Raw genomic sequence first — 27,823 nt, 5'->3', positions numbered from 1 at the left:
TAAATGTGTTATAATATTTCTAGAAGCCATGTCTACTATAACTATCAAAGTTGTTCAGCTGTTCTTTCATTGAACATATAGAGGGTCTATTGGGGCCAGATCTTTTGTTAGTAGAATGCCCCGAGTAACATGGGAACATACAGAAGGCATATCTAATGCAGCCAGGGCTTGCAGCTGGGGCGGGAGCAGGGGTCTGCTGGCAGGCTTCTCAGGCAGCTTAGTACCTACAATGTATGAATTGTGTACTGGACATACAAAATATTTCTCATACTTTCAGTCTGTTTGCCTTTATAAATGGCAACATGCAACTTCTCTGAATTCATAGAAAATTATGGGCATTTCAGGTTTGATGTCTGGTGCTTATTTTGGATGGTGTGCCCAGCAAATTTTTATGCTTCTCAACTTTCGGGAAAATTAGTTTAAAATTTTAGAAACTTGTCAGTTCTCTAGTTTTTAACATACTAAATCTTGCAGGCCCTTTGGCAGCTGACACTTATTTCCCTTTGGTATTTGGTGATAAATCATATTTTTATTTATTCTCTGCAGACAGAGTATCAGTGGCTCTTAGAAATTCAATACACGTACTGTGTCATTATCATCAACAAGGAAATGGACCACTTGAATAAGTACATTATATCAAAAGAGTGACAAGACCAGCAAGAGCTCCTGCTTTGCTTTTCATTTAAAAACTACACATTTCCAGCCTTCTTCCCCAAAACTGTCTTGCTGTGATATCTTAATGCATGGGCCTTTGAAAATCTAGAACTTTGCTGCTATGTCTTCATGTTCTCTCCAGATAATGACAGGAAAGAAAACTTGCCCAGTTTTCTTCAGAGCTATTTTTGTTTATCCTGTGTACTCTGACCCCACTGGGTTTCTTTCTGTTTTTATATCTAACCTTCCTATTCACATTCCTCCAGTTCTAAGTCCTGGTTCAGAGATCAGAGTGCTGAACATTGACTTCCAACTCTGATATATGGAGCTATAACTATTGTGCTTTATCTGCAGATTAAGGCAATGTAATACTTCCTGGGGTACTTTTCACTTTACAAATTATTTATAATCTTCTGTTTTCCATGAGCAGAGTGGTCTTCATGTGATAAGTGACATTTGATCAACATGCTTATCAGCCAAGATAGTGGGTACTATCAGTTAAAACAGCATCTTACATATTGTGTCCTTTGTTGAATAACAAGTCATGGCGTAGTCCTAGAGAGAGAAAAATCTTTCATTACTAGTTGTTTCTACATCAGAATTTAATGAGTTTTAGTAGTTTTGTCTTGTTATGGACTCTAGCTACTGCTTATCAATTTTGTTACATAAGTAAATGAGTTTCTTTTAGCTGCAGCTAAGAGAAAACTTAAATCAAATTAAGGAAATGAAGAATCTAATGTATCAGAACTCCAGGGTTCCGGGACTGGTGCCTTCATCAGCTCACAATGTCATCAAGGATCCAGGCTCTTTCTGTCGCTCTGTCCTGTCATGCTAGGTGATATCATGTTGTCAAACCAGTCCAGTTCCAGGTACCATACAGGACAATGTACCATACAGAAAGAAATGGGATTATGTTTCTTTCTGTGTCTCCAGAAACTCAACAGACTTCTCCTCCGTGGCTAAAAGTAGGTCATTTGCACCAGTCCTCCTAAGAGGGATGGAACTGCCATGACTGACTTAGGCTAGGAGATACCTGAAGGGATGCGGCATAATTAACTGTGACAATCCATGTAAAACCACCTACCGCAATGCCTGGGGCTTAGAAAGAGCTCAATAAATTTTACTTAATGATGAAAGTTAAGTCTGTGGCATTTAAATCATAAGAGTGCCAGAGTTATGAGTAGTTAAGAAAGAGATTTCTCAGACCTTGATGATACTCATTCTGTGTTTAGGAGAGAGATGACAAGGATCACTTGCGTGTAGTGAGCACCTGGAAAGCCCATCTACAATGCTGGCTTGTAGGACCAAACCTCAGATTTTTAGAAAGAACATATAGAAAGACTCTACTCATAGGGAGAGACTTGGGAAAGTTACTAGAACAAGACTCCAGGGAAAAGAATCAAAAAGCAGTACCTAGGTATATAGTCTTAAATGGGACAAAGCATAAAGAAAGAGTTAATACTACATCCCAGAGCATTGACCTGGAGCTTGTTAAATCCTCCTTTTTCAGGTCATGATTGATCCTGGGGATTGGGTAGGAATGAACCCAAAGTTGATGAAATCTCCTATACTTTATAAGCACACAGAAGTTAGCAGCAAAGCAAGGCCTGACATCTGTCTTTATACAGGAAAGGCATTATTCTACACAGTATAATTATTCTCCCTGTTGGCAGGTAAAAAACAGTACTTTGGGTTACTAAAAAAAATAATAATAAAATATAAGTATCAAAAGTTAGCATTAAGACACACATATATACCTTATTTTCTAGGTACAGTTTTTCCCACTGCAGCAGAATCCTTCCATTCACCATAAAAGATTGCTATGATTTTGAGGTTCCTATCCTAGGATCTTTTAATTCACTTTTGGGTCAGTCTTATCTTTCCCCTGCATCCATATACCCAGCTTCGTACCTTTCTTCTTGGCTTCTCAGCTTGTGAGCTCTTAGTTCCCCGACCAGGATGGAACCTTGCCCCTGCAGTGGGAACTTGGACTCCTGAATACTGGATCTCCAGGGAAGTCCCCAGACTCTTGCTTCTGATTAAATTTGGTTAAATACTAGAATACTTTACTCATAAATAACCATCTGGGGTGTTTTCAGTAAACTCTCTAGGGGATAAATGGAATTACAGTTAGAGTCACATTTATGAATGCCAAAAATTGTTTTGAGACTACAACTGTTAGAAATCTCGAGCTGGAAATGATCTCATTCTTAAGCTCTGCCCTCTCATCTTACAAATATGGAAACCAAGATGTTAAATATCCTGGTTAATTTTTAGAATTTGTCATTGGAAATAAACCAGTAAGTTTAGAAATCTAAGAAATCAATGGAAAAATGCAATGGATATTTAATAATAGTATTACAAAGGTTCAGTAAGAGAGACATGAACTAGGTGGTTGTAAAACTTTCACACACATGCATCCTATAAATATCATGAGGTCCTGGAATAATCACAGGACTAATGACGTTCATTTGACTGATAAGTTTTGAAGATTTTAATGTATTCAGTAATTTTCAGTTCTACCGACCATTTTCCTAACACAGTAAGCCTTTCCTTAATTTTTCATAAGATGAAGTTGAGCTGTTTATAATCTGAGGATCATCCAGAAACCTTTCTGTTTCTAAAGAATTCCAGATGACCCTCCAGCAGTAACAGATTGCTGTTATGATTTTGATTTCTTAGCTTAAATGTTACTTCCTCAGAGTGACCTTCCTGGACCTACTGAATCATGTACCCTGCTTATTTCTCAAAGCACACTCTTGTTTTCTCCAATATTCCTCGTCATAATGTGTAACTCTTTAATGTGTATTACCCTAAGGGCACTATATAGCAGGGATCATGTCCTATTTTTGATGGCCGCTGACCACTGTCTATCATGGTGTCTAGCTCACAACACACACTCAATATTTACTGAACAAATGAAACAAAGTAAGATTGGAATGGCCCAAGGCACAGTTTTGCTTTGTATTGCTATTTACATATTTACTTTTATCATTTTAATTTTTTTGAGCGTGTATTAGATTTCTTTTTTTTTTTTTTACTTTATTTTACTTTACAATACTGTATTGGTTTTGCCACACATTGACATGAATCCACCACGGGTGTATACAAGCTCCCAATCCTGAATCCCACTCCCACCTCCCACCCCATATCATCTCTCTGGATCATCCCCATGCACCAGCCCCAAGCATCCTGTATCCTGTATTGAACATAGACTGGCACTTCATTTCTTACATGATAGTATACATGTTTCAATGCCATTTTCCCAAATCATCCCACCCTCTCCCTCTCCCTCAGAGTCCAAAAGTCCGTTCTATACATCTGTGTCTCTTTTGCTGTCTCGCATCCAGGGTCATCATTACCATCTTTCTAAATTCCGTATATATGTATCAGTATACTGTATTGGGGTTTTTCTTTCTGGCTTACTTCACTCTGTATAATCGGCTCCAGTTTCATCCATCTCATTACTGATTCAAATGTATTCTTTTTAATGGCTGAGTAATACTCCATTGTGTATATGTACCACAGCTTTCTTATCCATTCATCTGCTGATGGACATCTAGGTTGTTTCCATGTCCTGGCTATTATAAACACTGCTGCAATGAACATTGGGGTACACGTGTCTCTTTCAATTCTGGTTTCCTCGGTGTGTATGCCCAGCAGTGGGATTGCTGGGTCATAAGGCAGCTCTATTTGCAATTTTTTAAGGAATCTCCACACTGTTTTCCATAGTGGCTGTACTAGATTGCATTCCCACCAACAGTGCAAGAGGAGAACATAGGCAAAAAACTCTCTGACATAAATTACAGCAGGATCCTCTATGATCCACCTCCCAGAATACTGGAAATAAAAGCAAAAATAAGCAAATGGGATCTAATTAAAATTAAAAGCTTCTGCACAACAAAGGAAACTATAAGTAAAGTGAAAAGACAGCCTTCTGAATGGGAGAAAACAATAGCAAATGAAGCAACTGACAAACAACTAATCTCAAAAATATACAAGCAACTTATGCAGCTCAACTCCAGAAAAATAAACGACCCAATCAAAAAATGGGCCAAAGAACTAAATAGGCATTTCTCCAAAGAAGACATAAGGATGTATTAGATTTCTAATGGAATTGCAACTTGTTTTCTTCATTTAAAATTTTAATTGTATAAGATTTCAGTAAATAATAGATAATGAATGGAGAGCTTCCTTGATGGCACAGTGGTAAAGAATTTACCTGCCAATGCAGGAGACACAGGTTCGATCCCTGATCCGGGAAGATCCCACAAGTCACAGAGGAATTAAATCCATGCGCCACAACTGCTGAGCCTGTGCTCCAGAGCCGGGGAGCACCAACTACTGAGCACACAAGCTGCAACTACTGAAGCCTGTGTTCAAGCTCCACAACAAGAGAAGCCACCACAATGAGAAGCCTGCGTCCCACAACCAGAGAACAGCACCCACTCACCACTACTAGAGAAAACCCACAAAGCAGTGAAGACCCAGCGCAACCAAAAATAAATAAGTAAATCTTTTTTAAAAATAATGGATTAAGGAAACTAGTGGGTCTGGAATCCTAAATTTATTTAAATCATTATTTTCTTGGGAATTTCTTATGAACATTTTAAGAACTAGTACACCATATTCTGAACAACTCGGAGATGAACATTTAGTTCAACATTTTGCTTCAGATCAAAGCCTTTTTAAATACATTTTTTAAAAAATTTGGGGTTCTCCCTGTAGTTTTCTATTGCTATCATAAACATAGCATTAAAAGAACACCCATTTATTATCTCACAGTGTTTATAAGTTGGAGGTCTGGGCACAGTGCACCAGGTTGTCAGCTGGACTGTATTCTCACCTGGAGCTTAGGTCTTCTTCTAGGCTAATTCAGAATTCTGTTGACAGAATTCAATTCCTCAGGATTGTAGGACTAAGATCCCTGAGTTTTTGCTGGCTAGCAACTAGGAGTTGCTCTCAGTTCCTAGAGGCCACCTGGTAGGCCCCCTCCCTACCAGGCAGTTCCCAACATGGCTGTTTGCTTTCTTTCAGAACAGTAAGAGAACATATTTCTGACTTCCTCCATCTCTGACCTTTAAACCCTCTTTTAAGGGTTCACCTGATTAGACCTGGCCCATCTAAGATAATCTCTGTTTTGAGTAACTCAGGTCAGCTGATTAAGGACCTGAACTACATCTGCAAAATATCTTTACCTGTGCTGTGAAATGTAACTTAATCACAGGAGTGATAACTCATCATATTTGCAAGTCCTTTTGAAACTCAAAGGGAGAGGTTTACACATGGCATACCCATCAGAGGGTGTCTGTCTTGGGTACCATCTTGGAATTCCTTATGGGAAGCCTACCATACTTCCCAGTGTGGCAGAAACCCTTCTCAGAAGCTCTCCAGATTGATTGAATTGGTTTGAAGTATATTCACATGTCCATATGCTATTGTAATCTCACTGTAATTAAAATATGTTGTTGACTATTTAAAGATTTTTCTGCAACTAATTTCTCATAATCTAATCTGGAAGTTGGAAGGGTGAAGTAATGACTCCTCAAATTCATTAGCCTTAGTTGGTGTACACTTAGGAAAGCAAAATTTAGGATATTTAGAAATCAAAACCAAAGTTCACATTGCTAGAAAGTTGTACCTCTGTCCCTGCCCTCCTCCAGAGTATCTTAGTCCACGTTTTTTTTTTTTAAACAAATAGATTTAAGTGAATATATGTTCTGCCTGTAATGCAGGAGACCTAGGTTTGATCCCTGGGTTGGGAAGATCCCCTGGAGGAGGGAATGACAACCCACTCTGGTATTCTTGCCTGAAGAATTCCCATGGACAGAGAAGCCTGGCAGGCTACAGTCCATGGTGTCACAAAGAGCTGGACATTACTGAGTAAATAAGCACACAGCGCATGTTTTTAGGAATATTATAGATTCTCACAGTCACTTCTAACATTAGTTTTCACTTAAATGCACAGTGGTTAGCTAAATTGTCTTTTTGTTAATGACAAATTGTATAGGAAAGAAGAACACAAACTTTAGAATAAAGCTCTCTAAGGTCAGATTTCAGCTCTGCAGCTCTAAGACCCTGGGCAAGTCACAGCCTTGCCTTGGCTTTCTCATCTGTAAAACAGAAACACTGCTACTACTTGTTTCATTGGATTAGGAAGGTTAGGTAAATTCAATATGAGTTCTTAGTAGAGTGTCTGGCACATGGGAAGACTATATGGATGTTTGCTATTATCATTGCTAACTAAATTCTTCCTAAGAGCTTTGCCCTAGAATTAGAATGTAGAAGAGAATCTCAATATGTTTCCGTTTAGAAATTTTTAAGTTTGAATCATTTAGTATATTAAACTCCTTTTTGATCTTATTTTGTGTGTGGGTGGTGGTGGTTTTGGTTAACTTTAGTAATTTCATTAGTACATGTGGAAAAGTTAAGGGATAAACCACTGAATAAGCCTAAGGCATCCCAAAGTTGAAAGGTGGCAATTAAAATGCTAGCCATCCTCGCATCCTTGGTGAACATTCCTGCCATGGTTTATAATCCTGTTCATATTGTTTATTACATCACACCTTAGCATCCTAGGGCCCTAACATACAGAAATGTCATCCATCTCTGATGTGAAGAGATCATGGAACCCAGAGTAGACTTAAATGTGCAGAGTTGGAAAAAAGAAGGCATGAGCTCCAGTTCCAATGTGAGCTGCACTCTATGATAAGACCTCAGTAGAATCATGATCATGCAGTGCAGTGCAGATGAACATGAACATGGGCATGGGCTCAGGAAGCTTGACTCAAGTCAGTCAGCTTCCCTTAGCCTCGGTTTACTCATATGTAAAATGGGTATATCATTGTGTACCCTTCCTACCTTTTGGAGTTATTCTGAGCATCACAACAAATATTCCATCTTACTGTCATTATACATTCATAAGGTATATCTTCCCCACTGGATAGCTAACTTCCTGGGGACAAGGACTATAGTTTTGTGAGGTTTTTTAATCTTTGCAACCTGTTTTGTTTTGTTTTGTTTTTTAAAGTTGACATCCACTAAGTGTTTATTGAACTTGAAATGTTGATCATATGAGAAAATACATGTGAAAGCATGATACGGATGTTAAGTGTTGTTACACAATCACCCAAATATGCTAGTTCAGGTGGCCACAGTGGCTGAAGATGTACTGATTAACAAAGAACATGAAGGTGGCATAAACACATGAAGGGTTTTGTGTGACGAGGGACAACACAGTACAGCTTTGATGCAAGCTCCAAGCCAGCTGTGTCATGACGAGCTGAAGACATCACATCTGCTTCTTGAGTGACTTCCTCAGCAGTCGCACTTAACACTGAGCAGCAAAACAAAGTCAGTGACAAGTTGCGAAAGTGAAACCGTTTCACTACCAACAAAACTATGTTGCTGCTCTTCAGTTCTTCAGAGCTAGACCAGGATGACAGGATAATTTTAAAGTTCCCATAATATGATGAGTTCAAAGGGATTCAGAACATTTAAATGGATGGGCACTGAAAACCTAGTATTAACAGTGTTGACAGCACTGCTCCCAGAACTACAGGTGACTGAGGCCTGTCAGCTGCAGACAGGCCAATGCCAAGGGCCTCGTTTGTAGTCAGAACATCTGGCAGCCCATTGAGCAGAGGCAGCTAAAGGAAAGTGGCTTGGCAAACAGAGGTGCAGTTCTTAATGGAGCACAGCACAGAGTGGTTCATCAGGCCTCATGAGCACAGTCACAGCATCCGAAAGGAAGGTGGGAAACATTCCCAATGAACGTTGTTGAAAATATGCATCAAAGACAACTTTGGATAGGGCTAACTGGAAAACGTTGGCCTCTAAATAAAGAGTATTGCAACTAATTATGGTGTATTGCAAACTATTCTAGAATATAACTTGCCAATAAAAATGTGTAAAGTTTTTTTTGTTTTGGTATTTTGTTTTTTGGGGGAATTTTGCAAGAAGAAAAGGAGAGTTAAGATCAGAATGTTTTGTTTCATAATGAAAATTGCATGTTTCATTTTTATTTTTTCAAAAGAGAGCCAGAATCCAAAGCACTAAGTTAATTTAGGGCAAAATAATAACAATACCAACTACTGGTTTTGCACACAATGTGTCAGGTGCTGAACTAGGCGCCTTCTGCATATTAATTTGTTACATACATAATAACCATTAAAGAGAACACACTATCCCACTGGCCAATTAGAAAACTTGGGCTCAGAGACGTTAACTCATCCCAAGTCATACTGCTAATAAGTGATAGAGTGCTGTGCTTTGTTTTTAGTCATGGCCAACTCTTTTCAACCCTTTGGGTTGTAGCCCATAAGGCTCCTCTGTCCATGGGGTGTTCCACGCGAGAATACTGGAGTGGGTTGCCATTTCTTCTCCAGGAGATATTCCTGACCCAGGAATTGAACCCACATCTCCTGTGTCTCCTGCATTACAGGTGGATTCTTTACCCACGGAGCCATCGGGTTTGCTCAGTAAATGATACAGCCCGTATTCAAATCCTCACTTCTTGCCATCACCGTGAGAACCCAAAAGGAATGAAAGGAGAAGGCAGGATGATGATGTGAACATGACAGGACAAATGAGGGAACAGAAATGAGAGCCATAAAAGAAAGTCAGAAGAGAGTAGAACAGAAAAGGTAAGGAAAGAAGGCCAGGCATTAGGAAGGAGCAGAAATTCTTTAGACGACCCTTTTGAAATGTAATGTCTTCAATAACTGTAATCATTCTGTACCATCTTGGCTGACACTCTTTTGAGTGTTGTGGAACATCTTACAGGACAAGCCCACTTCCCACCTCGTGTATTACCTCCAGAGGGCTATTTCAAAGCAGAGATTATACAAGAAATCTACCACATAGCCTGGCAACTTCCAGGAGCTGGAATGAAATCAAATCGGATTGATTTACATTTAAATGTGTCCTCAATGTTTGTGCCCTGACTTTACATTGGCTTTGCAGAAAAGACTAATTTTAATTCTCCGGAAAACAGATGGGATTTGTCATAAGGTGGTAAAACATAAGAAACTCATCCAAATGTAAGAGAAAGCAACAGCTTTTCTCTTGGAGGTCAGTTTCATAATACAAGTATTTGTCACTGGTTTTCATCAAAATAGCCAAAGTCATATCTAGTATTATTGAGCAATTATCACATGCTGTTTTTCATGGATTTAATGCTCAGGAAGAGCCTAGGAAGTTGCCACTATTATGACTAGCCACCCATTTTAGATGAGAAAACTGAGGCTCAAAAGTTAAACAGCTTAAGTCACCTGGCTAGTAAATTGCAGAACTGGGATTTTAACCCTATGCCCTGGATCATAATCCAGGAGTGAGGAGTGACTGTGAATGTGTAACCCAAGAACTCTACATTTTTTCACATTTATACTCCAGAAAAGAAAGGGAGTGAGGGAAGAAGAAAAGAAAAAGGCAGTTACCTCAAATAGTGCGTGCTCAGTCGTGTCTCTTTGTGACCCCATGGACTGTAGCACACCAGGCTCCTCTGTCCGTGGGGCAAGAATACTGGAGTGAGTTGCCATTTCCTCTTCCAGGGATCTTCCCCACCCAGGGACCAAATCCGTGTCTCCTGTGTCTTCTGCATTGGTAGGCAGATTGTTTACCACTGAGCTACCTGGGAAGCCCCACCTCAAATAGTACCAGCTCTTAAAAGACATGTGGTTTGTATGATTGGAAGCAGCAAGTGTGGCCCGAACCCCCTGTGGCCAGGAAAGAAATCTGTCACAAAGGATGGGAGGAGAAAAGGTGGGGCAAAAAGAAACAAGAATATAAACTTAAAAAAAGATGGGGGGAGTTGGGGGTGACTCAAGAAGGAGTTGATATATGTATTAAAAGACGCTTACTCCCTGGAAGGAAAGTTATGACCAACCTAGACAGCATATTGAAAAGCAGAGACATTACTTTGTCAACAAAGGTTCGTCTAGTCAAGGCTGTGGTTTTTCCAGTGGTTATGTATGGATGTGAGATTTGGACTATAAAGAAAGCTGTGTGCCGAAGAATTGATGCTTTTGAACTATGGTGTTGGAGAAGACTCTTGAGAGTCCCTTGGACTGCAAGGAGATCCAACCAGACCATCAAAAATGAAATCAGTCCTAAATATTCATTGGAAGGACTGATGCTGAAGCTGGAACTCCAATACTTTGGCCACCTGATATGAAGAGCTGACTCATTGGAAAAGACCCTGATGCTGGGAAAGATTGAAGGCAGGAGGAGAAGGGGACGACAGAGGATGAGATGGTTGGATGGCATCACCGACTCAATGGACATGGATCTGGGTGAACTCCGGGAGTTGATGATGGACAGAGAGGCCTGGCGTGCTGCGATTCATGCGGTCGCAAAGAGTTGGACACGACTGAGCGACTGAACTGAACTGGTGGCTGGTTTGTGTTGTATGGCAGAAACCAACACAACATTGCGTGTAGAATGCATGTAGAGTGAAAAGGGAAGAAGTTCTTGTAAATTTTTTAGGATCAAAAATTAAGCTTGTTTCTCTAATTTGCCATTTTTATTCCTGATTTCATGGGCTAAAGTGACCCATTCAACTCAACCTTTGGAATTAATACTGTTTGTTCTGACAGTTTCTCTCCACCCTGAGTAATGTTAATTTCCACTCTGCAAGTTTACTGTTTCAGTGAAAGGCGGGTGTTGCTTGGTCTTTTTTTTTTTCCTCTTGAAATTTAATTATGTCAACATTAAACACAGCCATGAAACCATAGACTGGGCAGTTTCTTGAAGGCTCATGGTTTGGACCTTTTCCACAAAAATTCCCACTTCTATAATTATATTTAGTGTTCTAACTACCTGAATAACTGGCTTGCTATGGGCCATGTGTCAGGGCAACTCTGGGTTTTGTTTGCAGTCAAGTTTGTCTGCCTCATGGAACCATTATGCCAAGAGTGTGCGGTCCTGAATGGAGTTGATCCTCTAGTTTTCTTCTCCAGAAATTTCACTGGGGTTAGCATTGCCCATCTGATGCTGTATCATCCTGCAATTCTCAAAACTGTTTACTTAATGTTTAAAACATGTTTAAACTTGTCCACACCCTTAACTCTGAAAGTAATAGCATCAGCTGTGTTTATGGTATGGGCCTATCCTAATGACTTTGTGTGTGTAGATATGACTGAATTTTTTTTTTAAGTCCTTACACAAAAGCCAGTTTTTTCATGTTGGTGCAGCTGTTTAACTTTTAAGAAACCGCAGGCATTTTATCCTCTAAAAACTTTAATCGGAAAGATATAGGACTTTAAAGTGCAGTATTCCTGAAACTGGTATCTATTAGCCTCCCTACTTCTGTCTCTTTAAACTCTTAATTAAGAATTGACTAAAGTTCCTGAGTTGAAATATTACATGTAAACTTTTCAGATCAAAGATACTTGTTATTGCTGAATTCCTAGTAATCTTTGAAAGGTTAATTTATAAGGGAAACAGTGGCATTCGTAATAGAAACCAAAGGTAACTAGCTCAGTTCTCTTATTTCTCCAAACTCAGTGAATTTTCCTTGGACACAGAGGCAGATGCCGGAAGAAAACAGTTGTGTGTTTTCCTGGGTTCACTGTAGCCCAACAAGTCATGGTAAATATTAGTTTGCTTCTTTCTTATGCTATAGCAACAAGTCCACTTCCTGTTACATAGGGAAACCTGCTGTTAAAAGAAATTACTAGATGTATTTGTTACATGAAGACCATTTCATCCATGGAAATAATTTTATATTGTTTTGAGTCACTCTAGTTTGTGGAATTTTTACATGAGTTCCAGGACAAAGATGAGATGATATATTTATTTTATTTTGTGTTTTCTTTACTTTTTTTTTTTGACTGCATGAATGTCAGGCTTGCTGTCAAATATGTCCACGTTTATACTACTTTAGAATTTACTCTGCTGTGTTTATGTCTCCTAAACTCTTCATTGACGATTCACTATGTGTACTGGGCATGCTGTATTTTGGGAGAACTTTTGCCAGAAGAACTTTTGCTCTTCCCAGTATCACGTGATCTCTTGTTTTTCCCTTAGTCCCTATTCATGTCTTCTCAATGTATGTCTTTACCATGTTAAAAGTTATACAGACCTTCAGAAGTACTGAAATTGTTTTGTTGAACTGTTGGAAGGACTTAAATTTTGAGCTTCAAAGGGCATTTGTTATGCCTTATATTTTACTCTTGTATTAAAGTAAACCCAACTCTAAGTGCTCCCTGGTCCACCTCAGAGTATCTCTGTGCTTTAGACTGATCCCTGAACTCATAGAAAGTCTCTGAAATTCATTTTCTGGTATTCTTTGGTTTGATTACAGTTATTGTATGTATTAATCACCTGTAGAGACCTAGGTTAAAATTTAAATAATAGTTCAGATTTACAGAGAAGCCTTAGATGTTCTGATATTTTAGCAACCATTTAAATGGAAAACAGTAATAGTCCAGTGAGCTGAGATTTCAAGTTATTGGTTATTGTCATTGATATTCCTTCCACATATTACTCTGTGTGTGCAATTCTTCCTGACTGACTTAAAATTTAAAATTAAATCTTGTATTTTTCTGGCAAGTGTAGCTGGGTTAAGTATTCTGTCCCCCACATTCCTCAACTCCTGTACCCTAAGTAGTCACACTTACAACAATGTCCTCTAAGTAGTCAATTCCAATAGACAAAAACGAGAGAGATCTTAATATTGCCTTGATTTTAGACTAGAAGGGGACAAAATAGACAATTTCTAACAAATAATTTCTTCTCTTGCAAATGATCATGGCTGGTTCAATATATACTGCACTTATATATTCATGAGCTTCCCTGGTGGCTCAGATGGTAAAGCGTCTGGCTGCAATGTGGGAGACCCAGGTTCAATCCCTGGGTCAGGAAGATCCCCTGCAGAAGGAAATGGCAACCCACTCCAGTACTGTTGCCTGGAAAATTCCATGGATGGAGGAGCCTGGTAGGCTACAGTCCATGGGGTCGCAGAGAGTCGGACATGACTGAGGGACTTCACTTTCACTTTATATTTTCACTAGAGTATGCTTGTGTGTGTTTGTGTACACGTGGGAGCATAATTCAGTGATCTGAAGTTTTAGATGACTGGTTTTCTATGGTAAGAATATTAATTTGAATCATTTTATTTTCAATAGGCTGACATGATGAAAGAAGCACTAGAAAAACTTCAGCTCAACATAGTAGAGATGAAAGATGAAAATGCAACTTTAGATGGTGGAGATGTCTTATTCACAGGTAGAGCTGTATTTACTTTTTCCCATCTAAAAATATTTCTAATACCTTTTCTATATCCCCTTGCTTAATTATAGGTTTTTATTAATTACCAAAGTAAGAGTGATTTGGAAAATACAGAGAAGCACAAAAGAAAGAAAAGAAAAAATGACCTTTCATTCAAAGATAATCATTTCAATATCTGGATTATTGAATACTTTTTTTATTGAATATTAAAGTACCTTTAGTACTTTTGTGTGCACAGTTGCTTATTTTACATGTTATCAGTATATATATATCATTTTATAGGTTGTGTCTACTGTGTTCTTCCACAACTTTAGCTTAAGAGTTGCATAGTTTTGCATTGCGTGACAGTATATCCAGTCTGTATTTGAAAGATTCTTAATTCAAGATCTGTCATTTAAAAATAATTTTCTTCCTAGATGGCAAGATAAATTTAAATAATTTTCAGTGTAAATTGGCTTGACTTAATGCCAGATGAATAATAGCAGAACTCAACAAAATATAAATAGCTGATATTACTGATCTAACTGAAATCAGTTTTTATAATGGGTGTAATATAGCTACTACAGAAATGGTAATTTCAGCATTTAACTTTTCCAGCTCTTTATGATCATATTATTATTGTTTTTGTAAAGTCATGTGCTAAAATCTGGGTCTCCAGAGTCATACTAGCTATATTGATCAACAAGACATCAGTAATAATTTTTAATTGATAATGAGAGTTTGTTTTCCCCTACTTGTCAAAGAATAAATATCTGTTTCACAGATGTAGCCCTAACAGCAGAGGCTGGTCCCCAGAGATCTGGGGATGTGTCCCATGTGCCCCACTGGAAGCCTGGAGATTCTTGGAAGTTTAATATTTTAGCTGATGTGAATTTTATATCAAAATTCCATGTGTATAGAAAAAATATAGTCATTTTCATTTTAATATAAAAATAATGTTTCATATAACTTACATTTTGATATAGTTAATGTTCCTGGAGGAGGAAGTTTTTTCTGGAAACTTTGCTTAGTTCCTTGCTTGGTGTCACATACCTATGGGTGGGGGCACTGTCACTGAGCCTCAGTTCAGTTCAGTTCAGTCGCTCAGTCGTGTCCAACTCTTTGCGACCCCATGAATCGCAGCACGCCAGGCCTCCCTGTCCATCACCAACTCCTGGAGTTCACTCAGACTCACGTCCATCGAGTCCATGATGCCATCCAGCCATCTCATCCTCTGTCATCCCCTTCTCCTCCTGCCCACTGAGCCTCAGGGGATGCCATTTTTCTCATAGGTTTGTAAAGAGCTCTCCCTTGGAGTTGTGCCCTGCATGACCTGCCCTACCACTGTCATGGGCGATGGCCCTGTCTCTGGGGTTTGTTGTGCACACCCATTGAGCCCTAAGAACACAAAGCAAGGGGTCAGAGAGGCCTGCGTTGCATTCTCAGCTCCAGTTGTATCCAGGCCGACTCAGGCATTCTGTGAATCTGCCTAGTAAGTTCCACTTAGAATATTCTTTGTGTCTCCCATTGATGGCACTTTTCATTCTTTTTAGCAGCACAGAACAACAGCCTATTTCTCTTAGAAAATGGGCTTTTGTGATAAGCTAGATGTCTAAACCACACTTTGTTACAATAAAACTTTTTTTACCAGAACATAACCATAGAATAAATAACTTGTTGTAAGCAGGTACAGATACTATTTGAAGAATGATTTAAAACAAGCTGTGTTCACAGCCATTTAGTTACCTCGACAGCTGAGCAGAACAGATTCCCTAAAATCCTCTCATTGTTACAGCAAGGCTAAGGAGCCTCTTCCACTTGTCAAAGGTCTTTCCATAGCATCTCAAGCCTGTTGTTTTTCCCATAACTTCTAATTAAGTCCTGAACAATGAGGCGTGCCTTGGACACTATCTGTAAGCTTTGGTTTGGTAATATTCAGTGCTTAATATCTCAAAGTTATGTTATTGAAAACAGAGATAGTGTTGTAATATTAAGATCTTTATCTGCTTGGCCTCTCATTCATACCTGATGTGTGGTCCTACCTTCTATTCCTACTTTTCGACTTTTTTGCTTCCTTAAAATTGTAGTAAAATATATTTAACCTAAAATGTGCTATTCTGACCATTTTTTAGTGTATAATTCCAGTGGCATTAATTACATTCACAACATTGTACAACCATCACCACTCAGGTTTTAGATTGTGCAGAGCTGAGTAAGAGACAAAATCTGGAGCACTTCCCATGTGCTCTGTGTCCCCTTCCTTCTGTGACCCAGAGCTTCATTAATAATTGATCAGGAAATAGACAGAAGGAAAGCGACTTCCAACTCTAGTTCCACTGGGAAATCTGTCAGTCAGGCAAGCAGCTGCTGGTAGAAAGTGTTTCAATCCTTTTTCTCTTAGATAGACAACGTCAATTTACCTCTACTTTCATTTATTTATTTTTGTGAAATATGGGGCATATAAAGAAAAGTTATAAAATGTTTATGTACAGTTTCAAGACCAATAATATAATGAACACCTGAGTACCTAACACCTGATTATGAAAGAGAACATTGCCAGGACCATAGAAGGCCCAGTCCCAAACTTTCTCTCCTCCCAGCTTGAGGTGTACCCTGTCCTAAATTTTGTGTTAATCACTGCCTTGTGTTTTTTTAGTTTCGCCTCAATATGTGCACTCCTAAATTATATGTTGTTTAGTTTTGCTTTTCTTATGACTTTATATAATTAAGGTTATATTATCTGAACTCTTGTGTGATTTTTCTGCCTTTGATCTAACTTGATCCATGTAGCTGGAGTTCATTCATTTTCACAGCTGTGTGGAATTTCATAGTAAAAATGCACCATGATGTATTTATTCATTTTACTGCTGATATATATTTGAGTACTTTTCAGTTTTTCTCTACTGTCTTCAGTGCTGCTATGTACAGTCTTGTTGTGTCTCCTGAGTACATATATAAGTTTCTTTAAAGTAAAGAGCTAGAAATAGAATTTCAGGTGATCAACTCTCATCCTACTTCAATGGTTATATGATTTTCTTCTTTAATCTATTTATGTGGTTAATTATATTAACTGATTTCCTGATATCAATGATCAAAGTTTATATCCCTGGGATGAAATCAAACTTAATCAAGATATATCCTCTTTTTACTACAGTGTTCTTTTTTAGGGCTTCCCTGTTAGCTCAGTTGGTAAAGAATCCACCTGCGATGCAGGAGACCCCGGTTCAGTTCGTGGGTCGGGAAGATCCCCTGGAGAAGGGATAGGCTACCCACTCCAGTGTTCTTGGGCTTCCCTGGTGGCTCAGCTGGTAAAGAATCTGCCTGCAGTGCAGGAGACTTGGGCTCAATCCCTGGGTCGGGAAGATCCCCTGGAGAAGGGAACGGCTGCTCACTCCAATATTCTCGCCTGGAGAATTCCATAGACTGTATAGTCCGTGGGGTCACAAAGAGTCACATGACTGAGCAACTTTCATTTCACTTCACTGTATTTACTTTGCTGATAATTGTTTAAGATTTGTTTCTGTGGCCTGCAACTTTTCTTTCTTGTTACCCTTGTCTGGCTTTGGTTGAAATTATGTTAACCTCATATAAAATGTATTAGAGAATATTTTCCTGTGTTTCTATTCTCTAAAATCAGTAAAACTTTAATTGTGCATTACTTGAACTTTGATAGAATTTACCTATTCAGGCCTTGTGGGCCTTAATTTCTTTGTGGGAAGATTTTCAACTGATTTTGTTTTTGAAATAATTATATGACTATTGAGATTTTTTTCTGAACCAATTTTGGTGAGTTCTGTTTTCTGAGATTTTATTTATTTCATCTAAGTTTTTTAAATGTTGGGTATAAAGTTATTCATATTTTCTTAATATCTATTTTAAGTTCTACAACAATTACAGCTATGCCCCCTTTCATTCATAATGTTTTTTGGAGCCTTCATTTTCTTGCTAGAGATCTGTCAATTTCATTAACCTTTTTGAAGAACTACGTTTTGGCTTTTTGAACCCTCACTCTTGTATGTTTCCTTTTCTTTTCCTGTTTCTACCTTTATTTCCTTCCTTCAAATTTCTTTGTTTTTATTGTTCTTTTTTCCTTTCATTGCCAAGTGAAATCTTGTCTCTTTATTTTGAAACTTTCCTCTTCTTAATGTAAGCATTTAAGTACTACCTTCTAAGTAGTGCTTTAACTGAATCCTTTGTGTTTTGATATGAATATTTTTGTTATTAACTCAAAATGTTTTCCCATTTCCATTATGATTTATTCTTTGGCTTATTAGTGGATAATGATTTTTTTTAAAAAAAACATATTGATCATTATTATAAGTTGATGGGATAACAATTCATTACTGTGATCATTGATAAATATAAAGCATTTAGCCTATCTTTTCTTTGTGAACTCTGCTTCAAGTAGACCAAATACTTGATTGAGAAAAGTTTTTTAGAATTCTACCCAGTAAATGTAGATCCTTAATAAGACAAAGGACCTGTGCAATGATCATCAAAGCATGTAAACTTTTATATGAGGGACTTTCCCGGAGGTCCAGTGGTTAGGACTCAAAGCTTCCAATACAGAGGGTATGGATTTGACCCCTGGTTGGAAAACTAAGTTCCCACAAGCTTCAAGGCAGGGGGAAAAAAACAGATAAAGGAATGAAACAACAACAACAAAAAACCTTTACATGAAAGCTTGATGGGGAGCTTTATGATGGAGGAATCAGGCTGATACTACATGAACACTCTTATGATTCTAGTATCACTGAAAATGTGACAGTCAGGATATGATGTACTTCGGGATGTGATACAATAGATGTGTAACCCCACTTCCGTTGCTTTTGAACTGTGCTATTGGAGAAGACTCTTGAGAGTCCCTTGAACTGCAAGATCAAACCACTCAATCCTAAAGGAAATCAGTCCTGAATATTCAATGGAGGGACTGATGCTGAAACTGAAGCCCCAATTCTTTGGCCACCTGATGCAAAGAACTGACTCACTGGAAAAGACCCTGATGCTGGGAAAGATTGAAGGCAGGAGGAGAAGGGAACAACAGAGGATGAGATGGTTGGATGGCATCACCGACTCGACGGACATGAGTTTGAGCAGGCTCTGGGAGTTAGTGATGGACAGGGAAGCCTGGTCTGTTGCAGTCCATGGCTCACAAAGAATCGGACACAGCTGAGCAACTAAACTGATAGCCCCACCACTGAAGTAGCCCTATCCAAAAAAAAAAAAAAAAAGAGCAAGAATCTAATGAAGTATCTACATAGACTATCAATTTGCCAAAAATACAAAGGATAAAGGAATAATTTAATGTTAGTATGCAAGGAGGGGCTTCTCTGGAGGTTCAGACAGTAAAGAATCCACCTGCCATGCAGGAGATGCAAAGAGGTTGGTTCAGTCCCTGGGTTGGGAAGATCCTCTGGAGGAGGGCATGGCAACTCACTCCAGTGTTCTTGCCTGGAGAATCCCATAGACAGACGAGCATGGTGGGCTACAGTCCATGGGGTTGCAAAGAGAGGGACAAGCCTGAAGCAACTTCACACATGCACTGGCACACACACACACACACACACATACACACACAAGGAAACAATCAACCAAATCCAGAATGTAGGAAAGTCAGTAGGATAAATGACCTGATTTCTTCTATGAAAGAATAAGGTGAGGAAGGAAAAGAAAAAGAGGGTGAGTGGTTATAGAAGAAAATGACGTGAGACATATAACAACCCAAATACTTTTTACTATTTTGATTCCAGAACTTCAGTTGTTTTTATCAGAAAGGCTATTTAAGGGGTATAGCCTGCCATACTGCTAGAAACAGAAGCCTGGCTTACTTTTTAAAGACATAAGCAGTTTGCTTTTCTTTGTACCTTTAAATGGAAAAAGTGCGTAAGGTGTTTATATTTGCATATAGTGTGTTTAAATTTGCATAATGAAGTAATTTTTAAAAAATTTTAAGTTGCTTCACTTCTTGTTTTAAGTAACTTTTGTTTGTGTTTGTTTGTTTTAGCTGTGCCATACAGCATCAGGATCTTAGTTCCCCAACCAGTGATCAAACCCATGTTACCTGCTTTGGGAGCATGGAGTCTTAATCACTGAATTGCCAGGAAAGTCCCTAAGTGTTTTGTTTTTTTTTTTTAATTGTGTGTAAATCTAATTTATAAATCTACATTTATCATAAGAGAATTAGGGAAATTTGTCTTTTTTATTTCAACTGACTTTTTTAATAAAGAGATTAATACTTTTTGTCAAGTAAAGGACCTTTCCCTTATTTAAGTTTTGATTTGTATGGAGAGGGCAATGGCAACCCACTCCAGTACTCTTGCCTGGAAAATCCCATGGACGGAGGAGCTTGGTAGGCTGTAGTCCATGGGGTCGTGAAGAGTCGGACACTTACTGAGCGACTTCACTTTCACTTTTCACTTTCATGCATTGGAGAAGGAAATGGCAACCCACTCCAGTGTTCTTGCCTGGAGAATCCCAGGCATGGCGGAGCCTGGTGGGCTGCCATCTGTGGGGTCACACAGAGTCGGACACGACTGAAGCGACTTAGCAGCAGCAGCAGTGAGTTTTCTTAAGGGACAACACAATCAGGCCATTACCCAAAATACTGTCAGTTTGCCACCAACTATTCTTGTGTCTGCCAACAGCATAAGCCATTGGAATTTATCTTAACATTACTTGACCTATGTCTTTTACCCCTGTTATAAGGACACCATGAAGATTAAAGTTGTAACAGGTGTGAAGTCTATCAAGCAATTCTTTCTACATGGCTACAAGTGTACATGACTATACTGTTTATACTTGTTCTGGGGCAAAATATATACTGATTTCTCTTGGAATATATTTTCCACATTTCATGTAGAATTATTTTCCAAAGAATTAAGGAAGGATAAGAACCCCTACATTTATGTATTGCCTAACTCTATCTACTATCATTGGTTTTTTAGCTATAACTAGAAGAGCATTTTTACTTGATGCTTTGCTTTCTGAGAAAAAAAAAATTGTAGAATTTTAGAAAAGCCAAATAACTAGAAAATTTCTTTCTCCAAAACTTTAGTGCTTTGTAGATAGATGTATTTGAGGGTTAATTTGAAATAAATAGGTGTGTTGTTTTAAAGACAGCTCTTAGAGCTGAAGACCAGTCAGCACTAAACTCATTTTACTGAGATGGTTTCGTCAGCCCTTACATCAACACTATTTAAAAAAAAAAAAAGTATCTGACTCATCAAGACTGTATAGTATTGTTCTTTTGGACGAAAATAAGGAAGTTCTGCTAACTTGTTGCTATTACTTAATTTCTGATTACAAGTTATTAATATGTTTAATTCTGTTATTTTCTAAATAAAAACCATATTACCTTATTGTGGTAAAATATATATAACATAAAGTTTACCATTTAACTATTTTAAAATGCACAGTTCAGGGGTATTAACTGCATTCATGTTTTGCAGCTGTCACCACCATCCATCTCCAGCACTGTTTTGCCTTCCCAAAATGAAACATCATACCCACTAAACACTGACTCACTAGCTCCTGCTCTGTCCCCTCCCCAACATCAGCCCATGACAACCACCATTCTATTGATACTTTCTGCCTCTATCAATTTGAAAGAGTTTATTTCTAATGGCAATAATCTAAAATCATTTATGTAAAGAGAGCAGGAGTCAAGAGAACAAGTGGAGCTGACCTCTAAGGTAGGAAAGAACTGTGTGAGGCTTTAAAGTCTTTATTTATAGATTAAAAAAATAGCATGCCATCACTGATGCTACCCACTCACTGTGTTCCGTGACATTTATTATAGGCAGAGAATTTTTTGTGGGCCTTTCCAAAAGGACAAATCAACGAGGTGCGGAAATCTTGGCTGATACTTTTAAGGTAGGTAAAGGATAATTTATGCCTGGCACAAAGTAACTACCTAATAAAAAGTCATAGACCCATTGAATCAATATCTCATGAATAATGATATTTTTATGTCATGGGCTTTGCAAAATAACTCTTAATATTTGTATGTTTGCTAGAAGTTTTAGAAGCTAAGACTTAATAAATAGGCTTCATGGGACTCCCACAGCATCAACAGATACAGTTATCATGGACATTCTGCTTTCTCCCAGTGTATAATCAATCATACAACCACTTGGCAGATATTCCTGGCACAATTGATGACTTAAAAAATATATATCTGGAGTCCCAGTTGTCTCTAAAATGAAAAGTGGAATTAAAGATCACACACACTTGGCTGCCTACTCTGTGCTGGGCCTTGCACATACATCCTCCCAAGGTACCTTTACTCTACTGGTTTTGAGCAGATTGGCTTACCACACTGCTAAGGAAGAGATGTAATCCCCAAGAAGCTGTTCCCCAGGACAATGTGAGGCTCTTGTGTGCACAGGATATTCAGACACATCCTTCTGGAGTAGCCCCCTCTGCAGGTCAGCCAGCGAAGCTGTTAAGGCAGTCACAGGTCAGGTAGGAGGCTCTGCACTTCCTTCTTAGAAGCAGTCTTCATTTAATTGGCAATACCCAAACCTATGAGGCCCAGTTTTCCTTCCAGATGTTCAGGGACCCCAGCAGCCTCCTGGAGAGCAAGAATGTTTTGAGCAAGTTTGAACGGGTTTTAGAGGTATTCTGCCATGACAAACTACTTTCTCTCATATGCGTAGGACTATGCAGTCTCCACGGTCCCCGTGGTGGATGCTTTGCACTTGAAGAGTTTCTGCAGCATGGCTGGACCTAACCTAATCGCTATTGGATCCAGTGAATCTGCACAGAAGGCCCTCAAGGTAAACGTAAAACTTTGCTCTTTCGAAATGTAGTAAGCACTGCCTGTCACATGGTTTTTCTAATACTGTCTACTGGACAGACAGCAACCAAAGGTAGCAGGGAGAGAACTTGAGCTTTCTCTGATTTACACTGTCATGACCTCATATTTATTAGGAACCAGGAGCACTTAGTATGTACTGTTACTCTGAGTAAGTAAGTACTTGTTGTTCAGTTGCTAAGTATTTCTGACTCTTTGTGACCCCGTAGGCTGTAGCCCACCAAGCTCCTCTGTCCATGGGGATTTCCAGGCAAGAATACTAGAGTGGGTTGCCATTTCCTTCTCCAAGTAAGTACTTAGTAAGTACTCTTCCTGGAAAATACACCTATTAGAAGAATTCTTTACTAATGAACCATTCTTCCTCATACATCAGGTTTCCTGGAAAGAAATAACTCATCACAGTTATTTCTTCTGAGGAAAAGGAGGGCATTCCACCAGCAGAGCTCTTTATAACATTTTATCTTTTAACTCAGGTAATTGGTACACACAGTCGTTACATTATTCTTATCCTTTTGTACTTCTGAACTATTTCATAATAATCTTTTAGAAAGCTGTGATTCAGAAGTACCTAAAAATTTTAACTTTCCCATTTGCAGTGGAATACTTAAATTTTAGGAAAGTCATTTTTCTCATTTCACAGATAGGAATCAGAAAGTCCAGAAAAATTACTACTTGCTTTAGGTCACACAGCTAGATGGAGAGTAGACGTCATTGATGGTGAAGATTTTCTATCGTTATAGTGCTTTACAGTTCAAAGGCACCTTCCTTCTCTGTAGCTAATAACCCTGGGAGATGATCTGGACACTTCATAAGGGCAAAGACCTTGTCCATTTTGGTCACCATTGTGCCCCTTTATGTTTGGCCCAAGGTGGTCCCTAAATAAATATCTGGCATACAGTGAATAAATGAATGAGGGAAGTGACTTTATCTCCATTTTGCAGTTAAGAACTAGATCGAGTGGCTCACCCCAGATCACAAAGCTAATACTAAAAGGTGGGCTGGGACTACTTTTTGTCCCTTCCTCTCAAGTGGTGCTGCATGACATGTGGCTTATTAAAGGACCAAGACAGGGATTTCCCTGACAGTCTAGTGGTTAAGACTCTGTGTTCCCAATGCAGAGGGCACAAGTTTGACTCCTGTTCAGGGAACTAAGATGGGCTTCCCAGGTGACTCAGTGGTAAAAGAATCTGCCTCCCAATGCAGGAGCCACAGGAGATGAGGGTTCAATCCCTGGGTCAGGAAGATCCCCTGGAGATGGAAATGGCAACCCATTCCGGTATTCTTGCTGGGATAATCCCATGGACAGAGGAGCCTGGCAGGCTACATTCCATGGGGTTACAAGGAACATGGTTGAAGAGATTCAGCACTCACACATGCAGAAAACTAAGATACTTCATGCAGCACAGCTCGGCCAAAAAAATAAAAGTAAAGAACCAAGACAGAAATTTCTGTTAGGCAAAGAGAGGAAATCTGTGTGCTCCAAGGTACACAGTTTATTTGTTTGCCCTATCTAGTCTTAACTCTTCTACCTCAGGGCTGGGCTTGGTATGCTGTGTCTGGGAAGCAACCTCTGCCTCCCAATTGCTGCCTTTCTACTTTGCATTACCTGAAACTTCTTTCAGTCAATGCACTTGGCCTTTCTTTCTTCCCTTTCCAAGACTGTATCTCTGATTATATTTCTCGGACCTTTAACAATTGTTGTTGAATAATCTACTTTGGGTTTTGAATTTAGTGGCTTTTTCTATGTTTCCTTTAGAGAATGTCTTTTGTTCTGTTTCATCTGGAAGCCTGTGTCAACTTTCTGCATATAAAAAAAAGAAATGATGCCTTGAAAGAAAATAGTTGATGAATGATATCATTCAGAGGATCTAGGAAGATTATTTCTCTCCTCAGGGACTAACTATGATGTCTTCCCATGGCAGCTGGGTTGGTCTGCACGTGTCTGAAATTGATTACAAGGGAAGGAGAAGGCTGAAGTTGTCCATACGGTGCCTTTGTGTAAATTAGCAGAAAGAACCTCCTCTGGGCAGACAAACTAGAAAAAGTAGTTTCATCTGCCATTCTGGGTAAACTAGGTCCCTAACTCAAATAAATTGGTCTCTAACTCAGTAGGTCTTTAACACAAATTGGTCCCTAACTTAGTTTAGAGAAACTAACATGTAATAAACTAAGAGATAACACAATATGGTTAACTAGCACTCAGTTATATGAAATAGCCCTAATTGTTATTCAGAAGAGAAGAAACTCCTTGAGGTCTAGATATTCAGAGAAAACTTCATGAAGAAAATGTGGCTTGATGTGGGTCTTGAAGGGTTTGTCAGAGTGGGATTCAGTGAGAGAGAGTTCCAGGTGGGGACAGGAAATAAGCAAAGACTAAGCAGAGTATATTCATGAGATGTAACCAAACTAGCCCAACTAATAAAGAGTTTCCTTGTGGGTTCCAGGGGACACAACTGGATGGGGCAGATGATGTCTGAAGGGGTAGGGACATAAAAGTGAGCAAAGAATGAGTCTATCTCCATGAAGCAGAAGTCTGGTTATCCATAGGCTCTGAGCAGAAGAGGTTGTATTGCTGCAAAGCTGTTGGACCATCCCTCCTTTTGCAAAAAACTAAATGGAGAAGGAAGGCCCTGTGGTCAAAAAATGGCAACTGATGACCTGGAAAAAGAAACCCAAGCCTCAAGTTCCATTTTATGCCTTGGCCCCTCACCCACATTTCTCCATTAATCATTTCTTTTCCATCGTCAAGTCCTCTAAGACCACATCTTTTAAGAGCATCGCGTGAGGGTTTTATAGTCCTCCTTCCTTTAGAGTCCATTTGAGTCAGTGTTAATAATGATGTTCACTCTACTTGAAACCTTCTGTGTCAGAAACTATAAATAATTCTGACTAGAAAAACATTCTTTGGAGACTGAATTTTCCATCAGAAAATGTGCTTCATAAACCATGGGCCTGTGGAGTTGGCCAATGCCCACCTGCCATGTTCCTAGCATCAAAAAGGTCCTCTTCCCTGGTAGCCAAGGTAGGAGTACAAAGTAAACTGAAAACTAATGAGATCTCCATGAGGGTCAGAAATAAGTGGGTTGGTGAAAAATTCAGATTTAGTGAATTGAACTGGTTATTTGAGAACAGTTTAGGCACCTGCATTAAATCAATGAATAAAATTGATGGTGGGTAAGTCTCACTGCTGATTTGGACATATAAATACTGATATAGACAGGCAGGAAGACAAACGGTCAGAGACAAATATGTCATTTACAAGTAATGAAATTGTGGGGGTTTTTTTCCACTTCACAAGTGAAAATACTGAGGACAGATGAAATAAGGCATTTTGAATAGGATCTCATGGTGTCAGAATCAGATTTCCTGGACCCAGCTTCTGCTGGCCCCAGTTGCCCAGCCCACTCCATAGCCATTCTTTTTCTATTGGAAAGCCTTTTCTAATTATTTTGCCATGGATTGGTTCTAGCTAAGCTCGCTCTTTCTCCTCCCCTCTCTCCAACTATTCCTCTCTTCCCATTTATTGCTGGTTATCAGTATCTGATCTGTATCAGGGAAGATGTGAGTTTGGTCCCAGATAGCTGTTTTTCCTTTGTAAATCGTGATGTCTCAGTCTTGTCTCCATAGAGAAGCCCCTGGCCACTTGGGCATCACTTTGAAGGGTGTAGCATTTAAACTGGGATGAATTGTGCCTTTCTGTGCTACACACAGAAAACCTGATTGCTTCCCACATCTGTCACTGCTCTTTGAGTACTTGCTTCCTTCAGAGTCTTTAAAACTACTTCTTGCATATTCATGCAAAGCTGAGAGCCCAAGGGCTTCCCGGTAGTCTTACTGCATTTGAAGCACTTTGTAATGGGTTGCAGTCTATTCTTGGTTAATGAAGTGGGTTCTTATGGAGATAGTCATCATACCTGTCTAGGCTGTAGGAGATTTAATAGTGTATGCATTGTCTATTTAAATGAAATAATCCATCCAAGATGACTTTAGCAACTCTCTGCTAAAAAGCCCAGAATGTATTAAACACAAGGTATATTTAATACACTTCTAATACAGTTTATCTAATATAGGAAAGAAAAAAAGGAGGACCTATCATTACCATATTTTACCATTGATGTGGCCAAAGTACTGGCAATTAGGTTGATTTGAAATTACTAAAGATATTAGATACCAGGTCTTACCCTAGAAATACTGTTATCTAAGCAAAATTAGCCTTTAGAGCAACCTGCCCTTGCTATAGTTTTTCTCCTACACTTTTCAGCATTCCCTTCATGCCCCTGGGCAATCACTACCTTCATCCTGCTCCTCTAGTTATAAAAGAAAATAATATAAGAGTAATTAATTTATGTTCAGGCAGTAGATCCCCTAGTACTCTTCCACGAGGAATGTTTGTCTTCTCAAAGATGATGAGAACTCCAGTTGCTGCACAGCTGAGCTTCAGGTCACAAACGTAATTTGAGCAACAGAAGCCAACCTCCAGATAACACATATTCTCTTATCTCATTCATTTAAAGTTAAACAAGAGATAAAACTGGAGTGGGTAGCCATTCCCTTCTCCAGGGGAGCTTTCCAACCCAGGGAGTCAAACCTGGGTCTCTCGCATTGCAGGCAGATTCTTTACCTTCTGAGCCACCAGGGAAGCCCAGAGATCAAACCACTCTATGCTATTAGCAGTCTATGCTGCTGCTGCTACTGCTGCTAAGTCGCTTCACTCGTGTCCAACTCTGTATTATTAGTAGTGAATTCAAGAGGGAGGGAGTCATGGTGTGCAGGGCCATCTTGTATATTATATTTTAATTTTTAAAGATTAGTAAAAATACATATATTGTTGGAAGTGGGCTGTGATTAACTTACAGAAATAATTCTTCAGTAGCTAAGTCTAAATCTCAAATCCTTGCTTTACCTTCCATGTGATATCTTTTAATAAGGAAAAAAAAAAGGCAAACCTTATATACCCCTTGACCAATATCTCCCCATTTCTTCTTGCCTGCCAATCTTTGTAAAACTTAAATATATATATATATAGTCCTTTATATGTCAGTAAAGCTGGGGAGGGAAAAAACATAATAAAGAGTGGATTTGCACTACATCTCATCCGTTCTTTTTCTATATCCGTGCCAAAATCGACCTGCTTTCCAGGAACCT

General features: G+C 38.9%; 1 protein-coding gene across 2 annotated transcripts in view; it reads left to right on the top strand.

Moving 5' to 3' along the window:
* Positions 1 to 27,823, top strand: part of DDAH1 (dimethylarginine dimethylaminohydrolase 1) — a 150,258-nt gene that overhangs the window by 91,569 nt on the left and 30,866 nt on the right. The window contains exons 1-4 of one of the 2 annotated variants that reach the window (XM_069596383.1): positions 12,101 to 12,243; positions 13,782 to 13,881; positions 21,662 to 21,735; positions 22,521 to 22,640. In XM_069596383.1, coding sequence (XP_069452484.1) covers positions 12,241 to 12,243; positions 13,782 to 13,881; positions 21,662 to 21,735; positions 22,521 to 22,640 — 297 coding nt within the window. In that variant the 5' untranslated portion in view covers positions 12,101 to 12,240. Of the gene's footprint in view, positions 1 to 12,100; positions 12,244 to 13,781; positions 13,882 to 21,661; positions 21,736 to 22,520; positions 22,641 to 27,823 lie in introns of those variants that run through there. The other variant, XM_069596374.1, reaches the window with a different exon arrangement.

The sequence above is a fragment of the Ovis canadensis genome, chromosome 1, assembly GCF_042477335.2.
Source record: "Ovis canadensis isolate MfBH-ARS-UI-01 breed Bighorn chromosome 1, ARS-UI_OviCan_v2, whole genome shotgun sequence".
Classification (NCBI taxonomy): Eukaryota; Metazoa; Chordata; class Mammalia; order Artiodactyla; family Bovidae; genus Ovis; species Ovis canadensis.
This window is presented reverse-complemented; position numbering and strand designations above follow the sequence as displayed.